This window comes from Drosophila bipectinata, chromosome 3R (assembly GCF_030179905.1).
Source record: "Drosophila bipectinata strain 14024-0381.07 chromosome 3R, DbipHiC1v2, whole genome shotgun sequence".
NCBI lineage: Eukaryota > Metazoa > Arthropoda > Insecta > Diptera > Drosophilidae > Drosophila > Drosophila bipectinata.
Window position 1 is genome coordinate 13,266,596 of NC_091739.1, and position 23,527 is coordinate 13,290,122.

General features: G+C 42.7%; 2 protein-coding genes across 5 annotated transcripts in view; both read left to right on the forward strand.

Moving 5' to 3' along the window:
• Positions 1 to 166: 166 nt before the first annotated feature.
• Positions 167 to 1,088, forward strand: LOC108129257 (uncharacterized). The gene has a single exon (XM_017247215.3). It carries the CDS (start codon positions 755 to 757, stop codon positions 1,034 to 1,036), a length of 282 nt encoding a protein of 93 aa, XP_017102704.2. The 5' UTR covers positions 167 to 754; the 3' UTR covers positions 1,037 to 1,088.
• Positions 1,089 to 1,191: 103 nt separating this feature from the next.
• Positions 1,192 to 23,527, forward strand: part of Glut4EF (Glucose transporter 4 enhancer factor) — a 110,940-nt gene continuing 88,604 nt past the window's right edge. For 2 of the 4 annotated variants that reach the window (XM_070281642.1, XM_070281645.1), the window contains exon 1: positions 1,193 to 1,949. In XM_070281642.1, coding sequence (XP_070137743.1) covers positions 1,398 to 1,949 — 552 coding nt within the window. In that variant the 5' untranslated portion in view covers positions 1,193 to 1,397. Of the gene's footprint in view, positions 1,950 to 23,527 lie in introns of all 4 variants that reach the window. The other 2 variants (XM_070281641.1, XM_017247212.3) reach the window with 2 other exon arrangements.

Genomic DNA, 23,527 nt, shown 5'->3' on the forward strand with positions numbered 1-23,527 from the left:
GCGGCCTGTACATAACATAGCAGAGAGAAAGAGCGAGCGCCATACAAGAGACCGAGAGAGAGAGAGAGCCGAACTTGGGGTAGTGGGGGGTAACTGTAACTCGTCGGTTGCCGTTCGCTCTCACTGTATCTGTCGGATTTCGGTTTTTGAGGCTTGCACCGTTCGCTTAGCTCGCCGGCGTCGCAGTCGCAGTCGTCGATAGCAAACTCTCCGGAGCAGACCCACAGTCGCTTAACGGGCGAAACCGAATTCGAAAAAACAGTCAAAATAGCCAGTGAAAAGCCAGCGAAATAGCCAACAAATAGCGCTTGTCGCTCCCCCACCAACCAAACTAACCAAACTAATAGACGTGTTGTTTTGGCCATTGCCATTTCGGCCAACAGCGCCTCAAAGGCAGAAGAAAAATAAGATTCAGAAATCAGTGCAGCAGCCGCGAAGTGCATCCCATATTGTGGGCATTTGTATGAGTTTGTGTGTGAGAGAGAAAAGTGAAACGACCGGCAGCGAAAGCAGCGCGAAAGCAAAGCAAAATAAGCTCCAATCACTCACAATAACAAACAGCAAGCCAAAAAGGATAGCACAAAATCAGCCAAGTGGCTGTGCCTCACCCCCCTAATCGGAAAATAAAAACTCCATATTGTAATTTATGTGACAAGAGTAATAGTGGAAAACTTTAGATCGCCCCTACTCTGAAGTTCCCCGCCCCCCACCCAGAACTGTACAAGCTGAGGTTACAAGCGGCCAAAATTGGATTATGCTTAAGAAAAAACGCAACACCAACGCCATTCAGCAGCCCAGCGACGTCGAGCATGTGAAGCTCAAGCAGAGGCCCCTCTTCCATCCGCCCCAGAAGCAGGAATTTCCGACTTTCGGGTCACCGCCTCCACCGCTCCTGCAGCGCCTGCAGTTCAATCAGCACCTGAACGCTCGCATCACCTTCTCCTTGGAGCTCTACCACAAGAACGTGATCAAGAAACTGCCCGGCATTGGGAAATCCCATGTCATTCGGCTGACCAAGAACGTCTGCCAGACTTAAGTCCACTCAACCCATCCAATCCAATCCAATAATTAAATTCTAACAAAAACAATATTAAAAAGACAGAAAAAAGAGTGTATTTTAAAAAGTGAAACGAAAGTGTCAGAGCAAAGTGCAAGCAAAATACTCAAAAGTGCAATAAAAAGCAAAAAAATAAAAATTAAAAAGCTTAAAAGCAAAAGTGTCAAGTGCGAGAAAATGTGGCGAGCCATGAAAGCCAAGTTCAGGCTCTAAGTTCCAAAGCCAGAAGCGAGAAGAAAGTAAGAAACAGATTAGAGAAGAAAGAAAACTCAGAAAACCATACAAATCAAATCAAAATCCCGTTTAATCCGTTAATCCGTTAACACCGAAACGTACAAAAATGTCCACCGGTCGCCGTTTAGCCAAACGCTCCATCATCGGCACCAAGGTGTGCGCCCCGGGTCCGGACGGTCTCTGGTACTCGGGCGTCATCTCGGACGTCAAAACGCCGCCCACCGCCGCCGGCAAGCCGCTAGCACCACTCTCGCCGCCACCGCCGCCCACTTTCCTGGCGCCCGGCGACACGCACCTTAACGCCGATACGCGCTATATCGTCCGGTTCGATTTCAAGACCGCCGCCGCCGTGTCCTCGTCCACGTCCTCGTCGTCGTCGTCCACGGGCTCCCCGGATCCCTCGGTCACCGTCGCGGAGTCGCGTCGCGCCAACGTTCACATCAGTCCGGCCCAGGCTCTGCGCCGCAATGCCATGATCAAGGAGTTTGGCGAATCGGATCTAATTGGTCCAGGATTCCGCTCCATAATGGGCATCCAGCTGCAGCCCGGACAACGTGTCTTCCTCACATACCTCGGCCGGGAGCAGAGCGGCGATGTGGTCCAGCACGATGCCAGCAAGGACGAGGTGGTTGTCAAGATCACAACAACAGGAAATGAGGTAGGTGTGGAGTTTTCATATAGAAGACTTAGTTCTAAGTGTTAGATATATGTGGGTGGGTGTGGGTGCAGCCAACATAAGCAGAAGCAGCTCTGTCGACGTCTGCTTCGTCGTCGTCGTCGTCGTCATCATCATGAACATCATCAGTGTCGGGCGGCAGCAATGTGTGTCAAGGTTGACTCGGCCCCAGCCACCCCTTGCCCCGATTGGGGCGCAGCATAGCTATGTACATATGTATCTATGCACTTTATGTACCATTTTATTCAGAGCATATATTTACTCGCACCCCACAGAGTACAGTTTCGTATCGTCTGGTGGGGTATGTATGTGCAATCACGTTCTATGTGCAACTATGCAACAGCGAACAAAAAAGCACAAAAAAGCATACTTGTCCGAGGGTCGCATTCCGCTTTTTGGCACGTAATTGGGTTACGCTTTGGGCTCTGGCCTTCTTGAATTTGAACTTTTCTTTTTTTTATTATTGTCGATGGTTGGATATAAGAACCATCCTTCTTCTTGATTGTGGGGATATCTGGAACATTTTTATGGATATATATTATATAGTGTTCGGGTTGACTTCCCATTCGCGGTGACCCACACAAAAGATCAACATAATCTTCCAGCCACAGCCAAAGCCACAGCCCGAATCTTCCTATTGCGTCACTTCCAAATCGTTGAACTGTTCGGCAAAAAAAATTAATAAATAAACGCAGCGAAAAAAATAATTCGAGAGTGAAACATCATTTTGGGGGAATTTATAGAATCGAAACCTCCTCCCAAAAAAAAAAATATCTCAATGACGCCGACGCTACTGATGCTGCTGCAATGATGATGATGTCGTAATGAAAATTTGTTTAGAATTTCGGTCTTCGTGAAAGAATTCAACAGAGAGAGTGCCCGCCCGATAGTGGGTGCTTATTCTACAATAGAAGCTTGGAAGCTTGGGAAAAAATGCGAAATAATAAAAAGACATAAAGCTAGAAAACAATTGCAATAAATGGCAATACGATTTCAGGGCTAAATAGAGATACATGGCAATTGGAATGGCTGGATACTGCTACGCTTTACAGCTAATTATATAGATTAATTCTCCGGACCCGGTGCGCTGGCACTCCCTCTCGCCATCAGACCAGAGATACTGACAAGAAAAGATACTTGAATAAAAATGGGAGCGGGAACGGGGACGGGGATAGCTGTCCACAGATCGGATGAAATTTTCGAATTGCGTCATAAGTCAGGCAAACAGCAGAGATGTGGATACATGGATAGAGCCGGCTGAATATAGATGGCAAAGATAGTTAGATACATGAGCGAAACACATGCATCTGTGAGATACATGCTCACAAGCGGTTTGCCGGCTGACTGCACTGTCGGGAGAAAAAAAAAAGAATACTTAGGAGCAGGGGTTACGGGGTATGGGACAAGAGCCGGCATCAAGCTGGGTTCTCCCGCTTCCTCCATCGCACTCGCTCACTCGCTATACTCTGTCTCCCTCTCTGCCTTTCTCCCATTGCATTCGTCGCCTGCTGCTTTCCCTTGCAGTTTTCTGGGGTTTGTGGTGGGCCTGGTGTTTTTTTTTTGTTTTTTGTTTTTTGTTTTTTCCTCTCAACTAATAATCGCTTAAAACATTTGTAATTGTTGCATACAAATTCCGAGAGATACTCGTCACATGCGCATGCAAGATACAGATACAGATACAGATACGAGGTCTTCAATGCCAAGTCAGCTGCGCGTATCTTTTCCGTGTGGCGGCGAGTCGATAAATTTGTCAGTTAGCTCTAGCTGCCAGCCAGATGTGTGGGCTTGTCCCCAGCTCGATGTCAGCCTCAGCCCCGGCATTGTATCCAACAGATATCTGTTGGCTAGATAGGCCAGAGATACTGTGACTTGATCAACTTGCCCAAAATGGGAAAAGCTGAAAATGTACGACTCTATATTGTTGCTACATTGTGGCCAGTTATGTTGGCTTGTTTATATTTTACGATCATGACAGACCTGAAAAGCCTCAAGTTTTTTTTTTTGAATCGAAATCCAAATCTTTCGGCATAATCAGCTATGGAAATGTAACGACTTACAAGCTCCACTCTGTCGAGTATATACTCCTCTATGACCTCATCATTAGCCACAATGTCGAAAATAGCTAGAAAAGTGAAGAGCTCAAGTTCGTCGTCGTCGTTGCTGTTGTAAGTCAATCAACAATTGCTGGTTTCGTAATCGAAAAAATGAAACTGGATAAAAAATAAATGAAAAAAAAGCAAGAGCTGGGGAAATTCGTTACATCTATCAATAGTTGTCCTCGCTGGCATGTGATGGTCACGTGAGTGTGTGTGTGGTGTGTGTTTGGTGTGTGTGTGTGGTGGAGCCAAACAACACTCGTCACAAAACCGAAAATTTGTTTTCGGTTCAACTTGAGCAATTGCTTTTGTTTGCCGCACGCAGCTACATACAAACATCCATAGTTGGGGAGCGTTTTTTGTTTTTTTGTCGGAAACGTGAGGCAATTAATTCTAAGGTTATTTCAAACGAGAAACTTGTTGCACGCACATAGCACTGCCACTAAGCCCTACCCCATCTCCATCTCCCTCTCCATTTTCATTTACATTTTCTCGACCAAGTCTCAGGTCCATGTCTATGTCCATTTTGCATAGCCATTTCCATTCGTATTTCAATTACGATGACGTATAATTGCCAGGCCATGAATCAAGTGTCCGGCAAAACGCCAGGAGGAGCCGAGCGCATATAATTTGCAAGCTCATTTAATGGAGGGCGCGAGAAGGCCCAAAGAATTAAGCTCAGCTGCCGGCCGGAATGTCGGGGATAATTTGTCAAGACTGGTAGAGCCAAGACTGGTAGCCGTCGCACTTCCTCATTGTCTTGACTCCCTGGGGTAATTTGTAGTTTCTCCCTTGTTATCTCTCCTACCTGCCAGCCAGTCAGCAAGTTAGCCTGTGTTTTGCATTTAAAATGAAATTCGTTTTAATGGCATTGAAATCGACAGCACTGCCTCTCAGATTTTTCAGCGCACGCAACTTTTTGTGAGCTTCTTCTGGGGAGCTCTTTCTGGGTTACCCATTTCTCCGGCTGGCTTTTTACTTTCATTGTTGGCCAAATGTTTCACATGGCCTCTCACTTTTGCTCGTCGACCCATTTAAGCCCGGTTTAAAGTGCATTTTGGCAGTATCCAGTAGCAGCAGTCTGCCCAGAAGCTGAAACTAATGTGTCATCAGCAGTTGATCAGGTGAATGGCAATGACAGTGGCACTGCACCGGTGGTTTCTCGACCCGGTAGTCGCTGTCTGCTGAACTGATCTAAAAATAAGTCCACTTTCGAACCGAAATCCATCAACTTGTTGAAGGTTTTCTCCTCGTTGTAAGCCGATAATTGGATGTGTGCCCAAAAACGAAAAAAAAACTTTCCACACCAAATAATATATTTTTGAAAGGTTTTTTTTTGTGTTGTTGGGGGTGTGTTTTTATGAACACATTTCCTCTGCAAATAAATCCAAGATAATTTATCAAGGGTTCGTTTTCCTATCCTCACATTCGAGGATAGTCCTCTTCAAGGACTACCCGCTGTTCGAACGATATCGAACCTGCCCGATGGGTATCCTCTAACCTCTCTCTCTACCATTGGCACTACTCTGTCTTGGTCGTTTTGTCCTGTGCATTGCTATGGGTTTATGGTACCGGCAAAAAACATAAATTCCTTTTCCAGTTTTTTCAGTTCTTTGCCTGTTAGCTGGCTAAAAAAATGACTGGCAGGCAGGTCATTTGAAGAGGCCTTGTCCGGGTCCCGGGGTACTGCACTCTAATGACTAATCGACCTTGCCGGCCACTCGTAGATCTTGCAGGTAGAAGTGTCACCGCTTTTTGGCAATTTATTTCTTAACAAAAAACAATGCACTCCAATTGGAAACGATAAATTTTTGTGAGAGACTGAAAATTGTCATAAAATTCTTAAGTCTACGAGTCTTGGGTCTTTTTTTTTTAGGAGTGTGGGACTCTGAAATCGGTCAGTCTGCCGCGATGACCTTTTCGCTTTCGGTTTAAGGTTGATGGGTGGTGGCAGGCAGGTTGAACGACTTGTTCTGAGGTTTTTGGTTACAACTGCCCGCCAGAGTCAATGACTGTGGCGTCTCTGGTTGAAGAATGTTTATAATCGCAAGTGTCTCGGCGTTAATTTCTCTTTCTGGAGCTATGTATATGACTCACTACCTTACCGATAGATCAATCGAAAGGGAACTTGGCCAACGCTAAAAGCTTCGAAGCCCAAATCGAAAAACTACTTTCAAAAAAATGCATACAGCTTGTTTCGGTATCGTTTGAGTTTTGATTTCAAAGCGCCTTTTTGTTGTTCGGCTGATTTTTGGGCTTTTTTTTTAAGTGGCGGCTCAACCAGATATCCAAACACACACATACAGGTATCAGAGACTGTCTCAGACCAGCACACCTGTGTGAGTGAGTTTTGGCGTTTTCGGTACATGCCACCTTGGTATGTGGGTCAGTTTGAAATGGGGTTTTGATTAAAGCTCAAAAGAAAGACAGCGAGCTAGAAAGAAATAGATGAAATAATATAATAATAAATATTTAGTATTTAAAAATCCAAAATCTTTTAAGAGAAATATTTAATTAGGAAGTCTGGCTAATGCGGAAGAGGCGTAGCTCTCCCAAAAGACCTTAGCTATTGAACTCTCATCGCTTTTTGCGCAGTTTTTTTATTGAATTTATTTTATGCCTTTATTCACACGAAAGTAGGTTAAGTTTTTTTTATAACGCTTTTTACATTTTTTGTGTGTGTCTGTCTGCCTTTATTATGACTTAATTTAAAAGTGAAAGCGATGAAGCTGAATTTGGGTGATTAAGTAAGGCCCCAAGGCATTGAGGGTTTTTCCCAACACCAACAAAAAAAAAAAACCAAGGGGGAGACAAACTGTGATGCGAACTGTGAAAATGTATTCCGGGTGCCCCAAGAATAAAATATAATAAATGCAGGGCAAGCCTCAAAGGCGCACACACACAGATACACTTTCGCACAGATACACTCGACGAGAGCGACAAACTTGCAGATAGAGATACAAAAGGCAAACGGTCTATAGGGGTGTAGAGGAGGAAGGAAGGCAGGCAGTGGCAGTGGCGGCGGAGTGTGCGTGTCGTGGTCTCGTGTGCGTGCCACAGAACGTAAACAAAAATACGAATGCCGAGAAGAAGCGAAAAGTGCGAGATAAACAGAAAACAGCTGTACACACCAGCCCCATGCTGGGGGCTAAAGCGAGATGGCTAAATCGAGAAGAAGCACTGCCACAACAACAACAACACCAAGGAGAAGAAGAAGAAGTTGTCCCCGCAAAACCCGTTTCCAAACAGTTACGCACTTTACGCACGCTCCGTACAATGGTGTGTGTGTCTTTTTTTTTCTCTTTCTGTTTTCTTTGAAGAAAAACCGGCTCTGGGTTTTGGGTTTGGCTTCGATTCTGCTGCCGGCGGAAATACGTCGCAGCAGCACGCACATACACCCAAGCGGACACACACACACACACACACACTTCCAGAATACAAAGAAGAAGCCACGCATGAAAATTGCTTTTCATGTGGCAGTGGAACCGAAAAGTGGATAAAATAAAAGAAGACGTCAACGTCACCAGCTCACGTTGCCAACACAACAGCCCAGCCTGCCAGCCCAACACCCCCACCCCCCAAAGACCTGAACTGAATCCGTCCTCCTCCTTCTCTGCCTCGACCTTTTAGCCACCCCCCTTGGCGTTCACCCTTAACCGCTTTTCCATTTTCCCCCCTTTTTTTTTTATCACAATTTTGATTTTGTTTTGCGCTCATTTCGCTTCTCTGCGTTCTCGTTCTGCTCCCTTTTTTTTTGTTCTTATTTCTTTTTCCGTAATGCGAGGCCATTGTCACTCTTCCTGGGGGGTAGCATTGTGGGGGAGTGGGTGGATAGTGATGGGCCTTGGGACGACGGTATGGGTGGCTTTCGTCTAGGGCACTGAGAATAACTGTTTCCGGTATTTGGGTCACATGAAATTTAATCAAATTAAAATGTTTCAACGCTCGCTGCTGGCCCGGTTACCCTACATAGGGAAAACTTTTTCCTTTGCCAAATAAAAAAGAGGGGGTGGTGGCTGGTGGAAAGAGAGAGTGGGATGGGGGGTTGTGATTTGCATTCCATGGCTGTTGACTTGCAACAGTTGCCTTTGTTGAGCTGCAAGCCAAATTGATTGTAATTTGAAGTGCGATGGCAATACTTTTCACAGCATTTCCCAAATAGTTTCCATGTGTGGGAATCACTGTGATAAAAAGATTAAAGAAATATCTGAAATAGTATAAACTATTAGAAGGTATAAGCTTTGAAGCGACTTTTCCCGCAGTGTGCTTAGCAGGCTGTTGACTCGATTTCGACAAATTTGCTGGCACATACTCCACATCCCACACTTACCCCCTTCGGGCGCTGATGTGCAATTGACAGAAGCAACTTGCACCCGGGGGGAATCAACAGCCGCAGCAGCCGGAGGAGTCGCAGCTCAAGTGGCAGGCACATTTCAAAGCTGGAAATCCCCAGGAAAGCAAGGCGATAGTAAATCTGGCACGCTTATCGTATGTATATGGCTTATCATGAACGGACACACAGCGGGGTGTGTGGTCGGAAGTCCATGGTTAGATGCCCATCTCTATGATGAAAGTTGATGCAGTTGAGTAGTTGGAAGTCAGGCTTCACTTCAAAGTTCAAAAGCCAAAATCAAGTTTTAATCAACTGGTATTTGAGATCTCTTTTCAATTAAGGAGAACTATTCAGTATTTTATATATTTTCGATAGTTTGAGACTTCAGTCTGAAATATTTCTGCAATTTCAGCAAAATACCAACGTAATACAGGTGGCTGGCCAAAACCGAATTGAAAACTTCACACTTTCTACCGCTGTCTTGGCCGCTTTCTACGGCATTTTTAATGCAGCCGTCTGACTTTGACATAGAGTCAAATTCAATCATTCAGTTAGTCACTCAATCAGTTAGTCAATCATTTTGGCCACCGGCCGGCTGGATGGCTAAATTTTAAAAATAAAAATATAAGAAAAAAAATAATACGCACACGAGAGCCAGTGGACAGTGGAGTGGGAGAGAGAGAGAGGGTGGAATGGGATGGCGCCAAAAACAAAATGGCAGCTTCCCAAGCTCCGAAAAACTACAACGCAATATGGTCGCCATTTTGTTTTCTCACCGTTATGTTGCTCTGGCCCTATGCTCCCGCTCCCTTTGTCAGTGTGTGTGTGTGTTTCAATATTGTTGTTTTTGTTTTTTTTTTTGTTTATTCCGAGGCTTCTTCTTTTTTTCGTTCGTTTTTCCGTGGGCCGCGTAGGCGCGTTGATGGCGACGTCATCGCTACCCCTCCCCGTCCTCCCCACCATCAGCCATCCGCCAAAAATCCCCCTCCCTGGCGTTTCGGGCGCTATTTTCGTTTATTTACATTTCGAAAGCTACACGGCACGGACGGAAAAAAAAGCTTTTGAGCCGACGCACGGCCGACGTCTTCACGCGTTTTCGATGCCAATCATGCGTAAATTACGCGATTAAATTAACTTGAATGGGCTTCGTGCAGCATGCAAAACCCCAGAAACACCGAAATAGAAGCCCCTTTTTGGTATTTTTGTGGTACTACGCCACTGGTATCCCCTTCTCTTTAGGCTCTTTCTTCTTGGTGTGTACCACCCTCTTCCATTTCCATGGCCACACCTCCTCGACTGCTCGTCTTTAACAGTTTTCACCTCACATAACAATTCAAGTTTGCTGCGTCTTTGGCATACTTTGTTTTCTTTGTCTTGCTTTTTTCTGGGTCTTTATTTTGGGTTTTTGGCCATATAAATTCCAAGGGGCGTCTTCCGAAAGGGATGACCCACTAATGGTAATTCCCGAGAGCTGGCGACGCCCCTGGTCACTGACAAAGCTTCCGTTTCATTGGCATCTGCTACGCAATTTCTGTCGTCATCGTCGCCCACTGCGTATACGTAATGTGAGGCTCGCGAAGTAACTGCCGCCTGCCGCCTATCTTTCCCGACTTTGTTGTTTGCCAACGTAGCGCTTTTTCCTCCTCTCTCTATTTTGACTGCTTATCACTGCCACACGGCCAGCGATACTCTGCCAGAGTGGCAAAAGGGCCGGATTCATTCAGACCCTGCTTTATTTTGCTTTACTTTCATTGTGTTACTTCCCCTTTTCATTTAAGCAATTGCAGACCCATATTTATGAGTCGATTATTTGGCAAACACGGCCTTCTGGACATCTGTCAGTACACCAAGAAAAAAATGGGGTCTGAAATTATCTGAATTTACTTAAAATATCACAAAAGATAGGCCTGATTTATTTTCATCTTTAGGGCTAAAAATTATGACTCCTAGTATTTTTATATTTATGAAGATTTGATTTTTATCAAGGACTCATTCTTTTCTTTTCCTGTAAACATTTTCCATTTTCACTTACTCGTGGGCGTCGGCAAGGGCGTGGGCTGGCAGTAGACGTTAGGCGGTGGGTGGTGTTCTGTGGGCGGGGGACATAAACACTGCCTACAACGTCACAGGATAAATATAGAACACTCACTCCGGTGGGGACGGAGACTGACTGATTCATTTGGGGTTGCTCGCCGTCGTATGACGTCGTATCTATCGTTGGTGTTTCTCCCTGTGGCTTCTGTTGCCTATTGAGCTATTTAGCTATTAATTGAACCAATGCAGAAATTCCTTAGGCACTTGCCCATAATAGTTTCTCCTCAGATGTGTGTTTGAATGAAAAATTTGTTGTCGGTGTTTGGTACGCAAAGAAAATTGCGATTCGCAAAATGAAAAACGGAAAAACGAAATACGAAATTCCATTGCTATTTGGCTTTGACAATTTTTGTGTGTTGTGCCGTCTGCTGGTTTGCTAGTCTGCTTGTACAATGAAGGCTCGTAAAATTTTATAGCCACTAATAAAATTTAATTGAAACAGGAAACTCTCGCATAAATTCCCAGATCCGTATTGAGACATGAATGACATAAAGGGACGACGACAAGGATTCCTTTGCCCGCTCCATATACACACACACACTTTTTTGAATGCAATCCCGAATAGGAGAAATAAAGTGGGCGGAGGGCTGGGGGCTGGAGGGTAGGAAATGCAACTGGATATGCTCAATATATGTGTGTTGAGACATGAAAGCATTAAGGGGTCGAAGTTGGCTCTGAAATTTGAAACGCTGCAAAGTTGATGATATTAGGGTAAGCCCTAAGCCGTGATATCATTTATGGTCCCCTTTCGTATTGATTTGTCGTAATATTCCCCGAGTTTTCGTTAGTCATCCCAGTACTTTGTCATATTTGTTTGACAAGCCCAGGGCGTTGATTGGAGTTCAAGGAATCCCCAATGTTAGTCATTAATGGCTATTGGTAGGTTTTCATTTAAAATGTTAATTAACATTGTGTGTAATGTAATGTAATGTAATGTATTGAGTGTAATGTATTAAATGTGAAACATATATTATTGGTTTCTTGGCGAAATAACTCTTCAGATTCATCCTATTAGTCACCCAGTTCGTATTACTCATGGCTTTACCGATCTCATGGCGCCTGATGCCGTTATGAATACTCAGGGAATTTAAATTATGCATAATAAGGTCATAGATTTGTTCAAATAAAGACTCACACGACTTATCGGCAGGCTCGTGAGGCATTTTTATCTTTTATTTTTACTCGATTTCGAATTTTAATCGTATATCGTGTATACTCTGGACGGTTCTCCCGGTGGCTCTTCGGGTTTTTTTTTTTTGTTGTGTTTATACGCCCATTTGGGTTATTCAACTTTCGGGAACGAGCCGTTGATCCCGTACGACTCTTCCAAAATTTTTTGTTTGGGTTGGTGTGTTTGTGTTCCTCTGTTGTCGGTTTTGTGTTTTCGGTTTTTGGGTTCATTTCGGCAGGGGAACAAACGCATTTACATATTATTGATTCCCTGCGCTTTAAATCGCCCCAATTTGTTTGGAGTCCGCTGGAATTTCAGCACTGCACTCTTTGCCACTTGTTTTCCCTTATTTGCTTTTATTTTGTATTTTTTTTCGAAAATTATGTAATAATTTGTGAGCTGAATGAGCCAATTGCAGTTAAGGCTTGAGTGGATCAATTGGGCATTGGTTTTTTCGAATTTGTATGAATCTCACATATCAGTTTGTTGTCTGAAAGGATTTCTACCTATCTCTTTCTCTTTTCAAGCATAATTTCTTTCTCTTTTTTGAAGAACAGCTGCCGCAACAGGTGATCCTTGCTGAGCCTGTGTGTGTGTTTGTTATGTCTGGGTTATGGCCCCTGCCCCGCTGGATTTTTCGATGAAGGTCAACAAACTTGGTGGTGGCTGCGACGTTAAACGAGAGCCAATGAACTCAATCCCTGTTTCCCTCTATTGTCTCCCTCCATCTCTTTCTACCACTGTCTGCGTTTTTTCCTTTTTATATATACATATATATTTTTTTTTACGTGTCGACGGCGTCCAACGAAGCCTAAAAATCGTAATTTGAATCCAATCTTCTCAACTGGGGGATTCTCTCGAAAGAACCATTCAAAACGAAAATTCCAAAGGAGAGTAGCCGCGGCTATCAAAACAGAAACCATACGAGTGTAAGGCGACGTCGAGGAATCGGTCGGTTTTAAGAAGTCCATTAAATGGTATAACTGACATAAAATAAAATAACTGTCATTGGGACCCAAATGCGTGTCAGATTTAATTTAACTATTAAAAGGGGGAGAGAGCAATAGGGAAGAATAGCTGATTTCGTCATAGCTCCAAAAATATGCCGGTTCTCGGTTGTCGGTCAAGAAACTCAGGAAAACAAAACCCCAAAAAAATAAAAACAAATAAATAACTATGAGACAATGACTCGGCTTGGATACCGACTCGGTCTGAGGTCTTGTTGCTGGGCGCTTCCCAGGTTCTTCTGATTGTGACCATCCCATCCGTTTTGGCCAATGACGAAATACCGGGGCCGGTTCTTCTTTGTTTTGGCCTGGCTTGAAGTCTGCAAGTGGCTGTAGGAAGCTGTAAGGGTGATTAATAAGCATTGGCAATCGTAATAATTATGTATGGTCTTAAATGATGAATTTTTTGATTGATTTTTACATTTGTTTTAAAGAGTTAAGAGGCCTAATTTATCTTCCTGCCTCTATTTACTTCCTGAAGTAAGTTCTATTAGCTTTCTGTTTACATTGGACTTAGTTTGCTTCAACGGGCTGATTGTGTACGTGATGGGGCGTTGCCGCGAGCTCAGAGATCAAAGCGGGATTAATCAAAGTTTGTCCACTTGACATCACCAGCACGGAGCCGAGGAGAAGAAAACTTCATCTGGGGTGGTGGGTGGTGACCCTAGCCCCCGGGCTTTTGGCCCTAGTTGACCCAGTTGCAGTAGCCGGGCCGGGCTAGCAGCTACCAAACAAAACACTGGCATGCTCGGTTGGCAAGGAACGAAAATGGGTCAAACACTCGATGTGCCGGCAGGGCAAACTTGTTGTTATGGCTGAAATGGAAGCCTCAATCAGCGGCATGCAAATTCCCAACGTAAACAAGGCGAACAAACAGACGAAACGAAGACCTAGCCTGGCCCATTCGCTTGCCAGGCAAATTATGACATACATTTTCGTTTTTTTTTTGGCTATGAAGGGGAATAGGAACGCAGATATCATCAAAACATGGAATCCGTTTGGATTGTGGCCGATTGAGTTCGTGTTTAGGCGATGAAACTTTGTTGGCTCCAAGGGGAGTGGCACACATGGCACGCAGAGTATCTCCTTTGAAGGCAGCACTACGTAGCAGAATATTGCGTAGCCGACAGGGTGACCAACTTTAAAGTCACAGCACTGCCTTGCCTAAGTGTGTCACTGCATTCGCTTATATTTTTGCTATTTTTTTCGCTCGAAAAGCAAACAAAAATTGCTGTGCCACTTTGACAGCTCCTCTTGGGTTTATGGGAGTCGCTTCTGGGAGTGAGTCGTCGCTGAGTCTCAGTCTGGAGTTGCAAACAAATTTTCTTGCAACAAATTATTTGAAAACTAGAAACAAGATATATTGCCAAAGTCGACCGAAAATTTTGGTGTCAGTGTTACAATGTTGTGTGTCATTCAGGGGCAGTGCGTTAAGAATAATAAACTGACAAACAAATAAACTAGAAAATGAAACGCCCACTGAAATATTTGATATGCTAATGCAGTAATTGACAAAGTCATTATGCAATTGTGAGTTCAATGCGTACCTGAGATCTGTTTACTCCGAACCGAGGGAAAAATATGCATTTGAATTCTTAGGAGTTGGGCAAGTCCATGTGAACTTTGTGGCTTTGCTTTTCCCAGAGGGAACGTACCTAATCATTTTCATATTCTCTGATATTCATCACCCACATAACATAAATACATTGTATATGTAAGCATTCAATCTTTCAGCCAGAAAATAAGAAAACAGACTCATTGCAAACAGAATGCCCGGCGAGGAGGCGAAAATTGTGCAATTTAATTGCCGCCATAGCTGGCTTTTTGATTGAAATTTATGGCCCATGTTGTCCTCTGTTTATTCCTATTTTTATGTGTAGACTCGCACCTTCAAGGCGGCCCAAATATGTTGGTCAATGCAATGCAGAGAATATTTTTTGCTGTTGAGTCTTCTGTGGGCCGGGTTGTGTTTGTGGAGATGCTCCAATTGGGAAACTACATTATTCATTTGTTTTCAAGTGATTTACAGCAAGCGGAGCGGAGGAGCAGCATAATGGAATTGATTGAGATATTCTATCTCGTAGATTTTCAGCTGCGTAGTTTGTTGTTTGTTCGCACCTCGTCCGAGGCGGGCTGAGGCAGAGGGGTATGTGAACTAAGCTATTTCTCTTCCTATGTACGCCCAGTGAGTGCATTCATGCCCTCACTATCGACCAAGTAAATATGTTCTGATACATATTTAGATGGCAACTAATTGAAAGGCGAACGGAGGAAAACATTTGCATAGAGCTGCTGAGAGCTGCTGAGCTGGTGAGCTGCCGAGCTGCTGCCAGATAATGCAATGTAACGAAAGGCAAGAGGCAAGCTCAGGCGCACAAAGAGTGGCCTAATTAGTGTCAAGTGTTGCCCCAACAACACTAGAGGCAGCAACAACGATAGCGACGACAGCAGCAGCAGCAACAGCAACAACTGCAACTTCAATGAAAACGACAACATCGCTGACAATGGCCAGACAAAAGAGGGAAGTCAATTAGAAAGATACAAAGCTGGGGATATGGGAGGCATATGTGAGGATGGAGCTGAAGCTGAAGCTGGAGATGGGATTCGGATTTAAATTCGGCTTGTAATGGAGAGCGGAGAGTCTGTTGCATTTAGCTTGGTTGTGTTGTATAAATTGCAACAGAGGCATAAAAAATCAGCAGCAGCGAGCTGCAAACGGCAAACAGTAGCTAAAAAAGTATCCACAAGTTCGCTTTGTTGACAGCCAGTGGGCGCGCTCACAAAACGACACAAAAAACAAATCGAGGCGATTGTTGCTGTTGCTGTTGCTGTTATTGCGACTGCTTTAGCTCTATAGCTATTGCTTCGGACTGAATCATGACCCAATAACCCAATTTTCCGATTGCCTTCTCTCGCTCGCACAGCCGGCAACCGCAATGACAACTGCAAGTGGCCCCAACACAGCAACAACAACAACAAAAACAACCACAACAACAAGTAGCAACAGCAAAAGCAACTGTTTGCTGGTAAAAATGTATCGCTCAGATACAAAATAAGTACAAAAGCAACAAAACTCGGATAGGCTTTGAGCTTAAAAGCGTAAGCTGCCTGTAGTTGGCATTGAGTTTTTTTTTTTTTTGTTCAAGGGGGTGTTTCTGAGGGGGGGATCATCATAAGATTGAGGAAGGTGAACGGGGACTTACAAATGCCCTCGCACGAGTATCTTACAACACATATAAGGTAGATATTTTCAAGATCCTAAAGAATATAAAGACTAATAAGATAGAAATCTTAAAATATAATACAGACATTATAACGATACTCAACAAAATATAATAGCTTTATAAAAATTAGACTAATTTAATTTAAATGTAAATTATATTTTCAAACAAATATGGAAGAGATAACAAAGACCCCAAATATAATTCAAATAATGTGGTTTTTTTTATCATTTTTGTGGCTGTGGTTTGTCCTATCATATGAATGCCTCCTAAAATCCCACAACTTTGTGATTTATAATTTTATCAACAACTATGAGAAACATTTTTTTCCTGTGCACTTGCAACGGAAGACAAAGCAACATCACAGCACAGAACGGAGGCAAAACAGCAATAAATAAGCTTATTTTTAGTTAACTTGTTCAATGCTGTTTTTCTGTTCGTGTTTTGTGGCTAAACAAATTTCGAGAGCACAAGATTCATATCGAGACTATGCGAGAGTTCGAGTATATATTTCAAGTGCCATACTCCGGCATTAATTAGGCCTCAAGCCGGAGATCTTGGCCGGAAGGCTTTGAACTTTGAAGCCTGCCATCCAGCCAGCCACCCAACCTCATTCTTCAAAATGCACTCAATAACAATTGCAAATCAAATAAATGAATGCAAATATGTCAATCAGTCAGTCAGTCAGTCCAGTCAGTGGGTCTCGGGATTCTGTCTTTCATTTCGAGACCATTTGGGCATGAAATATTTATTAATTAAACTGGCAAATATTCAAACTAAACTCGATTGTCGGGGATAACTATAGGAAAAGTGATATTTAAATGGGAGATTTGGTTTATTTCAATTTACAATTTTGCAATTTCAATACCGGAATTTAATCCAAGAGTGTCAGCGGAACTATGCTCACGGGAAGTAATTAAAACAGATTTAATATCACTGACAATCCAATTAGTTGTGATTTTGTGTTACTTTTAGCCCGGAGCATAATCCACCCAGGCGACATACAATCGCAATATATATTTCCAATATTTACACTGGCGTCTGCAAACTCTGCATTACACAAACAAATACACACATATTTTCGTGGGCTTTAATTTTGAATTTATGACGTATATAAATTTTAATGATTGGCGGCACGCCTTGAATTTAAATGCAAGGCCTTGGAGCCAAAAAACATATCCAAATGGAAAACTAGACTTTTTCGGCGATTGGCTTATATTTTTTTTTTTGTGTTGTCTGTAGTTCGGACTGACAATAGCTTCAAAGTTTAGCTTCAGATATCATGAACAATGTTGTCCAGTCTCGAAAACAAAATAAACAAAATCCAAATAGACGGAAAGACGAAAACATACGCATATTTTTAGCTCACTTTTTGGGTTTGCATGCTGCCATCACGTGCTGTCGCCTGAGCTTGAGAATTATGTTTGAATTATGTTGATTTTATGTATTCGAGATATAACAAAAGTAAATGGTTTCATTTTTGAACAGAAAACCCGATACGATACGAGAGTGACGTCCGACGTTACCTGAATGGCAGCCCCCATCCGCCAGCCCACTGAAAAAAGCCAACAAGGAAACGAGTTGGTTACGACATCGGATTTGTAAATATCTAGAAAGCAAAATTTTTGGGGTCGGGGGTTCTCTGTTTGTGGTACACACAAAGAAAAAGGTTGACTCATAAAAAGCCCTTCGAACATAAGAAACTTTAATCTTTGAATATCGAGTTTAAAATTAGTTTAACATGGAGGAGGGAGGATGGCTAGGGATCCTCCCACTCTACATAAATCCCCTATGGTTGTCTGTAAATCCCCTATGGTTCTAATTCTTTTATATTTATTTTTATTTTATTACATAGTTTCCGTTTCGATTGGAACTATTTTTTCGTGTGTGTGTGTGCGGTGTGTGTAGGTGCTTATAAAACAAATTCAAGGTTGATTACCGACATCAGCACTCGTGTGTGCTCCCTTCACCGCCCTCGCCGGCCCCTACAGCCCCTTTAGCCCCTCCAGTCCTCCCTCACCGCCCCCTCAGTCAGCCCCTTTGGCCCCAGCAAGCACTATCACCTTCGTGAGTTGCTGATTTGGACGACATATGAAAAATTCTCGTGGCCTGCCAGCATTTACTGTAAATAAATAAGGGCCCAATGCTGAATTCTTGCTGTTCTATTTATTATGATTTTTTTTTTTTTTGGTTCGTTTGTGGTTTATTTTATTATTTATTTATGTGGCTAGGCGGCTGGCGAGCTAGTTTTTTTTATCGTTTGTGCCGTTTGTGCGTTTGTTAATTTCATAAATTAAGCTGCCATTGTATCTCTGTGGTGTGTATTTTGTAGTTGATTGGAATAATGGTAAGGGGGTAAAGGGCCAGGGAGCTTTTTAGGAAAAATGTGAACAATATTTTTCCCAATTTTTCGGTTCATGTAAATAGTATATCTCTTCAAAAAAAAATATATTATACATGTGTAGGCTCGATGGTGTCATTCGACAACATCGCCACAACTCGACTCCAATTTATTTATCAATCTCTAGCCCTCAACAACTCTTTGAATACTTGTTTTCCTATTTTTTTTCGGCTCTTTATCAGCGTTTTGTAATTTCTGGTTCTCCATGCTAGACTATACACACACTATTCCGTTGTCGCTGTTCAAGGTGAATTATATTAAATAGAATTTCGTTGTATGCCCTCCTCTTGTTTATTTAGCTGTAAATGGGCTTTTGAACTACAAACAGATCGTAGGCACATTTTCGGAAGAACTTTCTGCCTCCCTAGGGCGGACTGAGTTTCGTAAGAGAACGAGATAAATATACAAATCGTAGCACTATAAATTTCAGTTGTCTAGCATAATATTTACCTAATCGAGATATATATATTCATCCTTTTATTTCTTCTACTTTCAGGTAAGCATCCAAGACTCTGTCATCTACTGCATGTTGATTTTGGCATCCAAGAGAGAGGGTCGATGGGTCAGGTAATTCCAAATACTCCACAATCAATGCAGTTGTCCAGCTTTACAGTTGAATCACCAAACAACGCAAACAACACGCGCCGGGTGGCTCGCACGTTGTGCAACGCCAGTCAATGGAGGCTACCTGTGCCTGCGACTCACCTGTTTTCCCCTGTCTGGCCGTGTTTTTGCTGTTGTTTTTGTTTGCGCACACTGTCATGATAACAAAAATAAAACTATTAACTTTTGAACAAGTGAAATTAACAACTATTGCCGGCGTTTGTATTTTTACGTAAGTGTAAAAATACTTGTTCAACCAAAACAACAAACTGCCAGCCAGAACAACACGCCAGAAGCCGGCAACTTCCTATGATGCAACCTAAGTAGATTATTAAAATTAGATTTCTGATAGTAGATAGTAGACTCTTTAAGTTGATGGACTAAAAATCAATCGATTAGCCAAACACCTTGAAGTTTATCGAATATGGGCGTGGCAAGGCCGACCTTCGCCAGAGTCCCTCATTACTCGTCGGATTGCGGTTATCAGTGGGTGGCGTGTGGCAGCAAAAAGCAGCTAAAAAGGCAGCAGTGGCAAGATCGCACCCCCATAATATGGTAAATGCAACCTTGGGGCAAACAGCAGACGGCAATGCACACCGAAGGCGAGCCAATGGCATAAATGGAACTGACATTGGCTATGCAAATGCATCTATGCATGCGAGAGGGTTGCTCAATTAGTTGTGCTTTGGAATCTATAAAAAATAAAAGAAAATTTAAATAAAATAAAAATACAACAAAAGTCAATTTTAAGTTAAAAAATTGTATATATTTATATAACCTAAGAGTGAGCTTTAAAATAATTATAAACTGTTCCATCTACCCCATGCATTTGTTTAAAGTGTTGGCCGGATTTTGGCACGTTTTTGCCCGAGTTTGCCCAAGCGGGTGTTGTGTGTTCATTTTTGTTGCCTTTATTGTTCGTTTCGACCAAGGATGAGCTGGGTGACAAGGCTACCAAGCTACCAGTCGGCCCCCTCATTTGGCCCACAAAACCAAAAAGCGGAAGGCTTGCGGGCTGAGTGCATTTTTTTGCGCACACTGCTAATCCGTCGACATTGTCAGCTGAAATTCCTTTTAATGTCATTTCACCGTTGTGTGACATAGCACCACCCCCCACTCCCTGTTGCCAGTCGCTTTTGGCCAAATGGCCGTCTAATGGCACCTGGCGAGGTGGCAGGTGGTGCGTTTAAGCTTCAGGGAATGTCAGCAGCTTTAGTATCTCCGTTTTGAGTTTGGGAAATTATATAAGCCTAACTAACTAGCCAAGTTATGTGAAAAAGTGTAAATATTTTATTTAAGAATCTTTACATTTTTAGGCGTATTATTTTATGACTATATTTGCTCTGTACTCACGTACTGATTGTGGTTTTTACAGTTGCATAAAAGTTTCCCGCAATCATCGTTCATTTAGCTGGATCGCCTCTCACCCACACCCATACTAAGGCAAGTGCTCACACAGATACACACACATATGGGGCAGTGCATCCGTGTGTGCCTAACCTTGCACAAATATTGCGAATTGACCTTTACATAAATAAACGCTCAGTTGCAGTTCAGGCGGCTTGGCAGTTGCTGTCGTCATAATATATGTGGAAATTCATGCGATTTTATTGCACTGCTTTGCATTGTATTTATTTTTTGCAGTTTTTTTTATTGTTATATTGCTCTTTAAAAAAATGTAAAGCTGGAAATACCATTATTCCCGTTGGATGGGGTTTATTTCCCGACATCTTGTGTCATAAATTAATGAAATAGTTCACTTTTGTTTGGAAAGCCATCAAGTTGTTGCTGAAATCCACTTCCAAAAATTTGTGCTGTGCACTTGCTAAGCTACTTAGCCATCACGATGATGGAAATTAGCGTCGGAACGGGGCGGGGCAGGGAGTGAAGAGACAAATACCAACAACAACGGCAGAGTGACGTCAATTTTAATGGCATTTTAATGGGTTCAGTTCGACGCAAGGAGAAAGAGACACTCAAGGTAGTAGTCGAAGTAGTAGTTGGTAACAAGTAATGGCAAGACGGCGAAGACATTCAGACCCAAATGAAATGAATGTCTTTTCTCTTCCTCAGACTTGGCCATAAATGCCAAATATGTAATTTGCATTTAATTTGACATTTGAAGAGAGTCTACTAGCAGAGTCGTTTCGGCAATTAGAGTGACATTGTAGCCAGGTAGTTTGGGGCTATGGGGGATATGGAGGTATGGTTTTGGGTTTCAATTTCAAATTTTAGATAGATATCTTAGCTGACATTATTGTCTCGCCGGCAAAGGTATGATGCTGATACTGATGCTTCCTCAGGCATTCTTCTGTTTTTGGCCAAAGACTTTCACTCGAGGCCAAAATGCAACTGGCCAGCTGGGCAGAAAGCCAGTTGACCATCTTCTGGCTTCCAGAGTTCATTTCCCCTCATTTCAGTAAGTCTTCAGCGGGTTTATTTACCCTGGGCAACTGGAGGCCTGGCTGGCAGAGGGGTCTCACATTTCGCTTTGCTATTTAACCGCTTTTTATGACAACATCCCACCCGCTTTTAGCCAGGTTGTCAAGTGCAGTGGCAGTTTCAGAGGCACTGTCAGCAGGATTGCAGCCTGTTTCCGCCCTAAGTTCCTTTTTGAAATTGTATTAAGTTTCAGAAAGGAAAGAAACGACTTTGTTTATCCCTCAAAGTAATGTCGGGGCCTTTGTAGTGCCGCCAATCTCGGTGGAAAAGGAAAGAAATTTATATTAATTAGCCAAAGCTAAAGCCAAAGTGAGAACTTTGTCGGTAAAAAATTCTATTCTACAAAGAAAGGTATTTTTCCCCCTTTACAGCCAAGTGAAGTTGCTTTGAAACTAATCCGGAAAATGGAAAGTTTTTTTTCGAAACGCCTTTTTGCAGTCGAAAGTGCAATTTTTCGAGCGTTTCCATAAATTATGCTGCCATTTAAAAGGCAATAAAAATAAATTTTCTAAAAGGTTATTACCGCTTCTTACCGACCAGCTATTTTTTGGCTGCTTCTTAACTTGTTTTTTATGCATAAGCACAAGCCAAAAAAAAAGAAAAAAACAACACAGAACAAAGCAAAAAGCGGGGTTTTTTTGTGCAAAATGCGAAATGTCTTTTAGCGCGTCGTTTACAAGCCATTTCCATTTTAATTTTTACTGCAATCGACAGCATAAAACAGTTGTTAAAAGCAGCAGCGGCAGCAACTAAGTTTAAAAACAGAATTGCGTGTAAAGTCACTGCAACAGCAACAGCAACACCATCAGCAACTACAACAATTGCAACAGCAACAACAACAACTAGCAACAAAGTGCACGAATTTTCAGCATGCGGCCCCTCTTTTTCGCACTCTTACTGGTTTTATTGCATTTTCAGTTGGCCATTTCTCTATTTCCCCAGGGGGTTTTCACTTTTTGCAACAACCCTCCCCTACCCCTCCTCTACTCTGCCAGACCCCCCTTGTCATAAGCCCCAATAGGTTTTGACGTAATTATGAAACTTTTTGCATTTTAATTGGATTTTTATTGATCTTACGCACGTGATGGTCAGCCAGACAGACATTTCCTCGGTTTCCGATTGCAATATGATTAGCCGAAAGCATCGGGCCAAAAGCGTCCTAACGGTAAACGCTAAACGCGTTAAAGCCACCAAAGAGCCACCAAAAGACAATAGAGGAAATCGAGGAAAAACTAGGAAAAGTATCTGCAGAAATGCTAATGGGAAAACGTGAGCTTGGCTCTCGCTCATTATTTCAATTGAAAATTTTGCTGCGTTTCTCGGACTGTTGAGGCTGGAGAGATTGCCTTTTGGCCAAATGGGTTGCTAAATATTTTGTAGGCTTGGCCAAGAGAAAACGTTAAATATATACCCTTAAGTATAGTTATCTCTCAGTAGTGTGTAGTATTTTGTTTTCCAATCATTTCCTTTGTCACAGCTGATAAATTTCATTGAGCGCGATATGCGCATTTGGAACTGTGGACCTTAAATGGAAATCCTGGCCAGCTGTGCAGCCACCCCACCATCCACTCCCCCCTGTCGTGACTCTAATACATTTTTCCCCCATTGTTTTCCCAATTGCATTGCAACACAGCAGCAGCAATAGCAACAAGTTTTGGCGTGCGTACAATTTCCCAATCCGATAACTGGAGAGCGATATGTCAGTCAATAATGGCCATGGCTAAAAGGCTACAGGGCTACATGGGTGGAGGGGTTTAATTAACCTGGTCTATAATCAATCACTTGGTAGTCAACAGATGCACAGCTACTTTAATTAGTTTGCAATGTATTATTTTTAAAATTATCCGACATACATTTCTGGCATATCATAAAAAGGCCATTAACTTGTTTTAAATGCGATGAGTTATTATTCACGAATTCCCGGACTTTTATTGGCCTGAGTCTCAGTCTCAGTCTCAAGTCAAAGTTAAAGCCATTAAATCAATGAACTTTAGTGAAATATAATGGCTTGATATCAGATTTATAACCAGGGCATACACTCCCTGCGACTTTAACGGTAAACGGCTCTGACTCAAAAAATCCATCCCGAAAAAAAAGCAACAAATTATAACACCCAACCGGTTCAAGCTTCAGATACTTTTGTATCTCTCTGGCTCTGGGTTTCTCTGGCTCTTCTGAGGCCAAAAGCCAGA

What these genes read in the sequence shown, in the direction of transcription:
- LOC108129257 (XM_017247215.3), top strand. Translation starts at nt 755, where the DNA reads ATGCTTAAGAAAAAACGCAACACCAACGCCATTCAGCAGCCCAGCGAC.